Here is a 12,766-nt window from a genome sequence, read left to right as displayed (position 1 = left end):
CCCTGAGTGCCACCAGGTCTCCCCCTCCAGGGGACATGGTCAAATGTGAGGCACCAGAGTACGTGAGAAAGTCATATCCCACTCTCCACTCAACTGTGGAGAATGTTCTGCCCATTGGCTAGATCTGGGTAGGGGTTTAAAGTTTACCGCCTGTATTGTCTTTGGCTGGAAAGATTTTCATTAAGAGTATATTTACAAGGAAGCAAGATGTAGTAGTTCCCTGGCACGTCCTTACGTGTATACACGTGTGTTTGTGCCTACATACACAGACATGTTTGCATGTACATATGCTGCCTTTATAAAGTACGCTGAGGAAATAGAATTTAAATTTAAGCTGTTAATTTAAAGCAAGGAGAGAGAGAGAGAGACAGACAGACAGACAGACAGATAGACACAGAGAGACAGAGAAGAAAAGGAAAGATGAAACTGTCCCCACAGTATGGCAAGCATACTTCAATAAGGTCTATTGTACCAGGCCTTACATTAGCAGGAGAACCCTGCACATGACGATGCTGAGCTCCCCAGGCATCCAGGAGGGCCTCACTTCAAGGGAAGAGCCCCCTTCTCCCCCTTCCCAGTGGTGCAGATTTACAACAGTGATTGCAGACAGTCCATCTGAGCCTAGACACACTGCTGCCAGATAATTGATCAGTACCATTAGGTCCTTCGTCTCATTCCCATGACGTGTAGAAACTGTGAGCTTTACTCTATACCCCCAAAAGAGAATGTGCTTAAAGAACTCCAGGGCTTTATTTATCTGGACCACCTAGGAACCACCAATGTGGCTTGAGCATATCCTGTGTATGTGACACGATGCACCTCCCATGCCCATGGAATGACAGAAGTCCATCTGTGCTGTCACACAGATGCCAGCCGGAGGCTTATGTCCCAGGTTAGGAGCTCTTTCCTAGGGACCAGCCCTCCACATATTACTTAGTGTAACTGCAGTGCCAGCCTGTACTGAGTGGCTGCTCTGCGCTGGGCTCTGTCCCTAACATCTTCAGTGGCTGCCTCCCTTGTTTTCACATCTCCGGGTGGCAGGTGCTATTGTTATTCTCATATGACTAGGAAGGATTAGACAGAGAGAGTAGTCATCCAAGGTAAGTGACAGAGCTGGTACAGCAAAGTGGAGTGCATGACTCCCAAACCCCCAAAGCATTAGAAACCTACAAAGCTCAATCATTCACAATAATAATCCTTCTAAAATGTATTACATGTCTCCTGTCCATTGTACTTAATGCTTTCTCTTTCCACTGCTATTTGCCTAGATGATAAGTTTGTGTCTTTGCTTCCTTCCCTATCAGATAGAAGTTGTCACCTCTGCTGTCATGTCTGCTTTTATCATCTTCAATCTAGATAGCCTGTTCTGTCTTCTGGAGTAATTAAACAGACAGTTAAAATTTGCTGGGTGGCTGAGGCATGTCTGTAGTCCCCACATAAGGAAAACTAGAGTGAGGACCACTTGTTTCTTAATCAGTTTTATAGTGTTAGTTTCTTTAGTATCTTTCCATTGTATTCTTGTGATCATCTCAGTGGAAAACTTACTATTTTATGCATGAGATGGCTACACCATCTTACTGAGACAACCGGTGCAGCACTGAACCTGTTACTGCCCTGATGAAAGAACAGGTGTGTGTGTGTGTGTGTGTGTGTGTGCAAAGCCAGTCAAGGCCTGCCTCTCTACCCTTCTGCCTGTCTTTCTGTCTGTCTGTCTCTCTAAGTTTCTGTCTGTCTCCCCACCTCTCTGTCTCCCTGTCTCTCTGTTTATCTCTCTACCTCTTTGTCATAGCACCTCATTTAAGGAAGAGGGGGATCCCCAAACAGGAGACTACAGAATCTTTTAGAAGTAGTTTTAGTTTTCCTTAATAAATTGCCCGTCTTACCTAAGCATTTTGGCATCAAAATATACTTAGGGATTACTTTTATAATCTTGTCCACATTGCCTACTGATTATGCTTATTGCATGTAATGATTTTATTTATATATATTGGAAAATAGATGAACTTATCAGCAATCTACAAAATAATGTTTTTTCCTTTATTTCACTTCACATACTTTTAAATGATTACTCAAAAAAAAAAGTCCAGAAAGGAGAAAACTGCCAAATATGAGAGAATCTAATGCTATCACAACCCTTTGGCAGTATTTAAGCCTTATCATGTTTCTGTGTTCCCATCATCCTATACTGTGTCTTTTACTTTTATTTTATTTTAATACTTTATCACAGCTTGTACAAATGTTGCTAAAAACTCACTACATAATATTCTGTAATTAAAGAGATCCTATAATTTTAATAGCCATTTGATAATGGCTGTTCAACATTAAATTGTAAATGTCAGACATCTTACCTGATCACAGGACAGCTTTGTGCTATAAACCCCAGTTCAAGTGCTCTGAAGTTAAAATGGAACATTTGCATACTCACAGTGAATCCTCACTGGCTTTTTACTGGGCATCAAACAGTGGACCACGATGGCAGCAAGCACAAACATGAATGAAAGAAACAAAATTCTTTCCCTATAAGACTTCTCTCTTTCTGAGGAAAGCAGACAACAGACATCTACTGTGATACCCTAGAATGATCCATGCTTAGGAAAGACAAAGCAGGACACTCACATAGTCATTGAAAGCGCTCCCAAGTAGCCCATCGTAAGATCCTGCAAATGCTCTTCAGTGAGCTGTGATCAGTAGACTTCCTCTACACACACCTTTTCCTGAGGAAAAGTGGAAAGCCACGTTTCACTTGGGGAGTGATGGCAGACCTTTACAAGCCCAGCTTCTCCCCGTATTTACAGAGATTGTGAGTGTCTTTGCTCAGGGAACTGGGAATGAGCTGCTTTTGATTCCTAGCTTGTCCTGCTTCCCGTGCATGTCCCCAGCAGGCTCAACCCATCCATCATAATTGTCCCAAGTGGTCCTTAACTGTGTCATATTTTCTCAGAGAGTATTTGAAGGGTATCAAAAAAGATGGAATCAATGCTGTAGTGAGGTAAAATGTGCCTCCGGAAAAGGGAATTTCACATTTGACTGAAAACAGAGCCCAGCTATCTAAAGTGCCTCCCTGGCCAGCTCTGTATGCTCTTTCGTATGGATTTGATGGACTGGATGGGGGTTTTGTTTTGTGAGAGCTCACCTAAGCACAAAGACATTTCTCTTCAGGCTGACCTCTCAGAGTCAAGGAAGACCTATTTGAGTACAATACCTTTGAAAGGAATTGGTAGCCATATTCTAGAAAAGCACTGCTGATGCAGGGGTCTTTACACTGGGCCCTCTCCTTCATGTGTTCCAGCTCTCACCGTCTTCTTCTGCCTTTTATCCCTTTGTGTGGGTTGTGCACTCTGACAATTTAGTCTTAGGTAGCTTCCAGCTCTTACAGTCTAAGGACTGTCTTGCTCACTCACAGACCTCAGAATTCTAGAATGTTACTCTTTTGGGTTTTCTTAGTCCCACATAGCAGGTAGTATGGGTAATTTGTCATTCTTTCTGGTTAAGAAGTTGCTACAAATAATTTTTGGTATTAAAAAATAGAGAAGAAAACTATCCCAGGTCTTTTCATGGTTAGAGAGTGAGCACTGAGGTTGTTGCATTGGTTTCAGGGCTTTACTATCTTCAGAAGTTTGTTTTAAAAGATATTAGGTTGAGGGTGTGGCTGTGGAGGCACAGAGCTTGTCTGGCATGCACAGTTCCCTGGATTTGTCCCCAGTACTGCATAACAGGCCTGGTGACAAATGCCTGAAATCTCAGCACTCAACAGGTAATGACAGCAGCACCAGAAGTTCAAGGTTACCTTTAGCTATACAAGTTTGAGGCCACTGCCCCAAACTAAAAGAAAAGAAAAAATTAAAAAGCCAATACATCTAAGAGGTGACATGTTATATCAGAGTGGCAGCAGATCACAAGTACCTATTAAGTGCGTTCTGAATAGAAAGTTAAGTCTTACAGAGGAAGTGGTTTTCAGAGAGCACGGAGGAAGGCAGTGCAGACCAGGCTCCATGTCTTCTGCCTTCAAATCCCCCATTTCCCCATTGTACCATCTAATGTCCCCTTTTGCATTCATGGGAGTTAACTTAACAAAATGCTCTTCGGCCCAGCAAATAAGTATCAGGTCAAGGGAATGACAGACATCAGAGGTGGTGGGGCAGGAGAGAGCACATCTCAGGAAGGATCCACACACAGAATGCTGGCAAACACTAGGCTATGAGAACTTGGAGGCATAGGAGTAGGAACAATATTAAAGTAAGATATGGAAGAGCAAAATGAGAAAATGCCACAAAGATACAAAGAGAGACAGGAGAGACAGTGAAAACATAGTGAGGGCAAACATCACATAGGAACCCTTCCCTGTAGTTCTGTATGTATTGGGGACAGTTAGGATGTGGTTAATTTTGTTTGTTTGTTTGTTTGATCATAGCAAGGACACTGTCCCAGAGATCCACAAAGCAGAGTGATGACCTTCCATGAGTCATTTCCCTTCTCTGGCGTCAGTGTCTTCATCTGCATGCTAGCCACTGCAGCATGGTGAGGCACTGGGAGAGGTCTCTGTGAACCTCTCCTTTTTGCAGATGGTAAAATCCAGGTCCACAGAGGGACATGCCTTGCCTGCAGTATGCATTAGATAGCGGCAGAGCTCTGAGCCCAACACAGGATGGTGGGCTTCAGGGCCAAACCTTGTTTTCCTGTGCTCAATAATCTACTGAGCAAAAGGCAATGCTAGTGGCTTTCAAGCTCCCTTGTGTTTTAAAATTCAGACTGTGCTTGTTCTATGTTCCTAAACCCCAAGTAAGTCAGCAACTCTCTTCTGAATGTGGTGTCTTTTGAATGGTTCTAGCTCACTGAGGGTTTCATCTTTGTTTTATACAAAGATTGACATATTGAAGACCTTCACCAGAAATAAAAGACAAGGTCAGACAAATGACATCTTTGGTCTTTGGGGAATAACGAAGATTTATTTATCTTTGAGTGAAACTCCATCCTTTAATCTAAACGCTCACTTGGAATTCTATAATACACAGGAAGAGCATTCTCGGCTCCACAGGGCAATTACCTAGAGCATTCCTAATGGATGCAATTTGGTGACTGAGAAACCAAACTCAATGCAACATCCTCTCCACAGAGAGTGCTGTAGTCTGTCCTTCCAGGTCCTGGAATGATTGTCATTCTGTAAAGACACCCCCATGTCAGATCTCCCAGGTAGCCCACTATGCAACTCAAGGAGATCACACTTGTAAATAGGAGATCAATTTGATACCATGTCTATCTGCTGCCCAAATATATGCATCTTGATGACGCATGCCTATAATTTTTAACCCTGTTGTGTATTTGTTTGCATGCATGTTGGTGCCTGCAGAAGTCAGAAGAGGGAGTCAGATCCCCTGGACCTGGAGTTTCAGATAGTTGTGAGTCACTCCATGGGAGTAGAGAATTGAACCTAGATCTTCTAAATTTTAGACTCCTTTAGAATCTAAAAGAACAGCCTGTGGTCTTAACCACTAAGCCATTTCTCCAGCCCTGCATGCTTGCAATCTTAGGCATCAAGAGGCCAAGGCAGGAGGGTTAAGTTTGAGGGCAGCCTGGGCTATATAGTGAGATCCTGTCTCAATACAACAGCAACAATAATGAAAAAGAAATTAGCCTAAGGTTGCAATGTATCCCAGGGGTAGAATGCTTCTCCCCCATGCATAGAGTCCTGGCTGTGATCCCCAGTAAAAAAAAAAAAAAAAAAAAAAATCAACTTAGAAATAAGTTCTTTTTCCTAAATGTGCTCTTTGCATCTTTGCAGATGTTATTTCTAAATGTTATAGTACATTTGCAGTCCTGGGCTTATTTATGTGGCTTCACACTGGGACTTACACACATCGTCATCATCCTGCCTTCCTCTCCTTTGTTTTAGATTTAGAATTTCCCCTAAATAACTGCTCCAGAAACTCTGAAAGTTAGTTACCTAATTAGTGATTACACTTTGCAAATGAAAAAGAGCATTTCCCAGCTAGTTGACTCAGTCAGTTAGAGCAGGATGCTAATAATTAGGCCACAGCTACAAGTCTGAGCTGGCATGTGTGGTGGCACGCTGGAGGGGAAGGCGTGCGGTGGTTAGTCTAGAGTGTAGGCATTTCACAAAGGGGCAGGTGTAGCCATGGTCTCAAGAAAAAAGAGGGTGAGGGGATGCTAATGTCTGCATGCAGCCACTCCACAAGAAGGAAAACACTATGGGTGATATCACACTGGGAGAGCCGCTCCTTGTAAACAAAAGAGGAGGAAGAAATGGAAGGGAGTGGGGGACACCAACAAATGACACTAGACAGGTTCGTGGAGATAAAGGAAGAAAAACAAAAGGAGCCAGCACCTGAAGCATGGCGTGACCTTTAATCAGGGCTCTCATTCCTAGCAGGCTGTGGAGCAGCTCTGTCTTCACCTGCTCGGAGCAGCTCACAATGCTGATACACTGCTTTAATTTGGGAAGCCTTTCTCTTGAGAGGCATGTCTTTTCTTGCTCTAAGTCTGAAGTGCTCCCGTGTGTGGCATTCTCTGTGACAGATGGACTACAGCTCTGCTTTAGCTGACTCCAAGCCCACAGCTTCCTGGCACCTGAGTGGTCTAGCTGGTGCCCAGGAGCTTGTTTCCTTGGAGAGCAGGTATCTCATCCAAGAAGGTAAAAAGGTGTAATCCTTTTGTTCTAAGGTAACCCCTGTTAAAACCTCCAACTCCAGTTCACCCGAGGTGATTCTATCAGAAGGTCTAGTCCATGTTTGTTGAGGTACATAGGTATCCTAGGCCCAGCCTGTGAGAGGCGTCATCTGAGAGACGTGAAGGAGTCTTTCTGAACCCCAAGCTCAGCAGTTCCGTTTCACAGTCTTACATCCTCACTACTCCCCATAAGAATAAGAAAATCTGAAAATATCTGAGCATCTTTTAGGAGACAGAGTTCTCTGGCGAATCACCCATCCATAGCCTTTGCTTCTTACAGAAATCTGAGTCTTCATGACTGGATCAAACACGTGACTAGCAAAAGCAGCCAGCTCCGTGCGTGGCCATCTGTGGCCATCCTGCATCTCTGTTCCTCACTGATGGAGCCCTGCCATTCTTCTCTGAATACTAACCGTCCACCATCAGAGCCCCTCCTCGCAGGAAGGTAGAAGGGTAGCCGTGGGCCATTTCCTCAGTAACATGTGCCACCTGCCTTCTACCCAGCCCCACCACTCAGCCTGCCATCCCTAACGTCTGCTACAGGAACATTCCTTGTCAAAGTCTCGTGCCCATTCAAGAAGAGGAAATTTCCTCCCACCTCTAAACACTCTACACTCTTTTGATGTCTGTCTTGATTGGATCAGAAGGAGAGATACTCTTAGCAAAAAGGCTTTCTCCACGGATCTTATGCCTCATAACAGTTGTTCAGTTAAAAGTATGCAGAAGGTCATTGCTGTTTGGACTTGCTGTCTGAAGCTAAAGGAACGTTCCCAGTTTGGACTTAGTATTTCCACCTGAGATGATGACAGTCTGCTATTTTTCTTAGAACCTGAGAAAGGAATTTGACATTTTTAATTTCACTGTCTGTGTTTGATTACTGTTTCATATCTATATCTGTATCTGTATATCATCTATCTCTCTCTCTATCTATCTATCTATCTATCTCTCTCTCTCTCTCTCTCTCTTACTTTTTTCTCCTAGACTCCAAGCCTTGGAAGGTTTTCTGCCTTGTACTTGTTGATCGCTCACACTTAACAGTTATTGAAGACAAAGCATGCTAGCCAACCAGCAGTGCCGCAACACGGCAGTTATTAATAAAGTCACCATTTTCCCCTTTGAATTTCATGAAAGGTCTCAAAATTGCAGAGAATAACGTAGCCTTGTGGTTTCAATCAACCACATATGTATCTCCAATGGATATGTTGAAGACAGTTGGCCCTTTAAATCCCCGAGTAAGCAGGGACAGTCATCATAGTAAGTTATACTTTTCTCCTCACTGAGAAGAATTCAGGGTGGAAATAGCCATGCCTTCCATACCCCCACGCCCAGTTCCTCGGCCATTAGGAACGGAATGGCCATCATGGGGCTGAATGTCTGTTTTTCTCATGCAACAAGCGCCAGTAATTGAAATGCAATGGTTTTTGTTTTGTTTTGGCAAAATTTCCTGTTTAGTGCTAATGCTTGAACCTCAGGCTCTACCATGAAACCTATCTTTGGTCCTTTTTTCAAGTTGTATTTTGAGACAGGGTCTCTCACTAGGTTGTGGCTGGGCCTGAGTCATTCTGTAGCCCAGGCAAGTCTCAAACACATACATGATCCTTATTCCTCAGCCCTCCAAGCAGTTGGGATGACAGGGCCATGCCACCAGACCCAGGTTTCTTTCTTTCTTTTTTTTTTTTTTACTTTACATTTGGTTGTGAGCCTCACCTTTAATGGCTGAGCCATCTCTCCAGCCCTTCTTTACTTTAGATGAGGATATTATGTTTTCTGTTGTTATCCAAATATATTCTGATTTGATTTATAATTCATGATGTTTTTAATAGTAAAAAATGCTTTAAAAAGATAATACCCACCATCCCACCCCTAGAGGATTCCTCTGGACAATTACACGTAGAAGACCATCTGTTCTGTTAAGAACAGGAATCAGCAACATAGTTCTTTAAGACCATGGGTGCATTGATAAAAGATAGAATTGCAAGGCAATATATATAGTATATAGTATATATAATATATAGTATATATAATTAGTAATATATAATTAGCAATTATATATAATGATAAAGGTATATTTGAGACAGGGTCTCTCATTAAATTGTGCATGCTGAGTTTGAAGTCACTCTGTAGCTTATAAGTATTATTATATATAATAAAGATATGTATAAAATACAGAATATGTGTACATATATGATACCTAACATATGTATTTCTTTATTATATATAATTTAGAAAATGGCTCAAGGAAACAGATCATTATATATTATAAACTGGTAATATATAAGGATATATGTGTATACGCCTTTATTATAAATATGTAGAAACACTTTTATGACATTTTAACAGCTTCTGGTGATCTAGTCCCTCAGTAATGAGTTTTAATGATATTACTTTGACATCCCGATGTACACATATAAAGTCATTCCTAGCAGCCACGCCTTCCCATCACTGGGTGGTAGCTGCTGGAGTGTTAGTGTGTATGTATTGATCACACCCCTACAGAGATCATGGAGTATTTCACCTCTGGCTAACTTTCTTTCCCCAGGTCATGAAAAGTACTACACCGTCTAAGACTTTGAAATCACCGTGGGATTATGACTTTTTTATTTATAATGGCACCATAGACAAGACAGCCCCAGACTTCTTAGCATTTAAGGCACATTATAGCTTAGCCTGGGGGAGTATTTTTTCTCTCCTGGAACAGATTGAGAAGTTTCTCAAGGACTATGCAATATCAGAAGCCAAAGTAAAAGGAAAGAGCTTGGTGTCCCTGCTTCCAGAATTTGAGCTGAAGAATAAACTTACCAAAAATGATGTGCTTTTAGTTTTAGAGAACCCATCTCACATCCAAATGCTGCTAAACCTTCCAGGACAGAGGTTCAAGGGCCGAGATGGAGTCAGAGAGGCTGCCTCCAAGATCCAAGCCACCTGGAAAAGTTTTAAGGCAAGACAATTCTTCATTACTTATCGCCAGAGGAGGTGGGCCTCAGGTGTGATCGCCCTTGCATGGCTTTTACATTGCCACAAGACAAGACTAAAGAAGATACTGAAGGAATCTCGTCAGAGACACCTGGAGAATTTCCGCATCCGAGCCAAGGTGCACCAGGCTGCCAGCTGTTAAGACAGACCTCTTTTTCTAGAAATTTCTTGCTTGAACAACTACAATAACTTGTCTCTTTATCTTACCTTTCCTCTCCAGCCACCCTCCCACTTGGCAATTCTGTGTCTATAACTCTCCTCAGTATAAGATGCACTAATTATGTTTGTCTGTGGAGCATATTTTAGCCTCAACCCAGAGTCTGGCCTGTATGCCTGCAAAATCTATCACAATTTTTTTTTATAAAAATAAATGCTCTTTCTTTTGACTATGATAGTTTTGTTGGAAAGCAATGTTTTAACTGCAATACCTTCTCTCTCTCTCTCTCATTCATATATATATATATATATATATATATATATACATGAACACACACACACACACCTTCTGACACTTTAATTTGGTAGGAAAAAAAATCCTCACTTGTCTACGTTGCTGTCACCACTTTGTCAGAAAGTATTTAAGTTTGCAGACAGCCTTTTAATTAGTGCTCACAATTTCATTTATGTTTGCTTTCTCTTTTTTTCATTCATATTCTGTTAATTAAGTGAGCTGCCTCTAATCTTCCCCTGCCAGTAGCATCATGTAGCCACCTAATTAAATTAATTGGGGAAGATGTTTTAAGTATGTAATTAAATCAATTAATATAATTTATGCCTGGCTTAACTGTACAGTGGAAAAACAGCTGAAGTTTGACTAGATGAATCCACTACAGCTTCCTGTCACTGATCAATGCTCTTCTTGCTTTTCAGCATCTGGCAGCCAACTGGAGTCGCATCAGGACCTCCAGGAGGACTATTATCCATATCCCATCATTAGGTATAACACTTTTGCCTGCAAATCTATCAGCAACCTCTATTACCCACCACATTATGGCTCCTTGATTGAGTTCAAGGAAGGCCCCTTGTTTTATTCAAATTGGTCTCGGCAGGAAAATGTTCTCGACATGATGAGAGTAATAACACAGGGCCCTCGCTCGAAACGGCGTTTAATTTGGGGATTAAGCAAATAAAGTCATTATGTGGGGGCTGCTATTCAGTGGAGAGGTGATTTGCTGTAATTCGCTTTCATCTGTATGAAATGAACTAAAAAGTTGTATTTTTCCCCCTGAAATAACAGATAATGTTTTCGATCTTCTTTAATGATAGAAGAACACAGGCTTGTGTGTGTTGTTGCTGTTACGCCAATAAGCCAGGATATTGCTTGTACACTGTTTTTAATCAAATGTGCAGTCAAAATGATAAGCTACATTCTCTGAAATTATTTAGTTCTAATTGCGAGCAGATGGGATGTTTTATTTGCACCTAGGGCGCCTGAGCAAAGGAAATGCTGGGTGAACAAGAATAATTAAGAAGTTGAATAGTGTTTTTTGCGCTTAAATAATCTGCAGTTTCATGTTAATTAGCACTAATGTAATTATTTAATTACATTTATGAATTGGGGAACTTAAAAGCTGTTGTCTGAAACGCAGTTGTAAAATAGGTATGCCAAAATGACATACGGAAATTCAGAAATTTGTGTTAGAAGTTTGTTCCAGACACGAGTTGCTGTCGGTGTTTGCATTTGCTGGCCGCTTGCTTGCTCTGCTTCGTTTTGCCTCTGCCTAGGCTGTTCAATTTCCTGAATGGGGTGGGTGCTTTTTATGCTGACTTAGTAGAATTTTGACAAACAGCAAACCCCGGTGGATCTCAATGTTACCTGTTAGTGCTTTGTAAAGACCTTTCGAGTAGAGCAGTACAGCTGGTGATCTGTCATAGTAAAGTCCTGGGCTGCCCCTTGTGCTCGTTAGTATGCTGCACATCCCATCTAAACAGTGACATGGAAGAAAAATATGACAATTACTATAACTGAAACTATTTTGAAGTTAGTAAAAGTATAAAGTAAACAAACAAACCTTCCTAGATTATAGAGCGCGTGCTTTGACCCAAGGACTTGTGGGAATCCGTGAGGAAACGCTGGCGCGGCAGAGCCTTGGCTTTTACCCTTCTGTGCTTACAGCTGAGTGAAGACAGATCTGAATCCCACCCTAACTTCTGCGCTGGTTTTGGTGAGACCACTTTTGCACACAGAGTCTGCTCACACACAGAAATCACACTTGTAATAGATTACAGCCCGAGAGGCTAATTGAAGACCCAATTACCTGACGTGGGATAAGGTGCCTCTCACTGCAGCCTCGGCCTGCTAGCGTGCAGAGGTCTTGCTTTGCTTTCTCTGCTTCACTGAGAGCTGGGACTGAAGTGGGGCCCCCTGAGTGCTCACAGCACTGAGCCCCTCTGCCCGCTTCAGAATGCTGGTAAGCACCAGGCTACTGCAGTCACCGTTCCTCAAGCTTCTCCCTCCTACACCCCACTTTTGACTCACCCTCAAAAAAACAAAAACTACACCTAAACCCTCCCTGCTGCAAAGATGCCCGATACAAAGGAACCCCCAAAGAAGGAAGAAGTCACCTGCACAGTAGTGTAAGCAGGGCAGTGCCTGAAATCTCAGTGTAAGTTTCATATCCTGTCAAAGGAGCTTGATGAATATAAACTAAGGGGAAAATGACCTGATCGTAAACATTGAATTACAAAAGCATGCTTTTAAATGTGATTAAAACTGCTTTCTTTCATTTGTGCATATTTAGTATAAATAAACACATAATCAGTATGAGGTCTTCACCATTGTGGTGTTTCTTTGCAAATAACAAAAATACCAGTTTTCAAGGAAAATCGCTAATTGTGTATTTTTATGAGGCAGGAGCAAGCTCAGGCTCGTTCCCAGGGTGGTGTGCACAACAGCCTGCTGCACTTCCACCTCATGGTGAGCTTGTTCCCGCAGCTTCCCGAAGTGACTCTGGGCCCTTAAAATCAGTTAATAACCTTAAGTCATCTCCTTTACTCTACAGGCAGACTTCTGAAACCATACGTATGTTTTCTTTTTAATATGTCAGGTACCTTTTTCTTGTCTGCCACTTACCTGTGGGACTACACAAAGATTTCAGACAGATACAAC

The 12,766-nt window shown here is 42.1% G+C and overlaps 1 protein-coding gene across 1 annotated transcript in view; it reads left to right on the top strand.

The window, feature by feature from the left end:
• Positions 1 to 12,766, top strand: part of Iqch (IQ motif containing H) — a 189,672-nt gene that overhangs the window by 72,852 nt on the left and 104,054 nt on the right. Inside the window, exons 10-11 of the mRNA XM_051155744.1 lie at positions 9,224 to 9,775; positions 10,528 to 10,594. Of these exons, the coding sequence (XP_051011701.1) occupies positions 9,224 to 9,775; positions 10,528 to 10,594 (619 nt within the window). The remainder of the gene's footprint in view (positions 1 to 9,223; positions 9,776 to 10,527; positions 10,595 to 12,766) is intronic.

The sequence above is a fragment of the Acomys russatus genome, chromosome 14 (genome assembly GCF_903995435.1).
Source record: "Acomys russatus chromosome 14, mAcoRus1.1, whole genome shotgun sequence".
NCBI classification, from domain to species: Eukaryota; Metazoa; Chordata; class Mammalia; order Rodentia; family Muridae; genus Acomys; species Acomys russatus.
The sequence above is the reverse complement of the archived record's forward strand: the minus strand, read 5'-3'. Positions and strand labels throughout refer to the sequence as shown.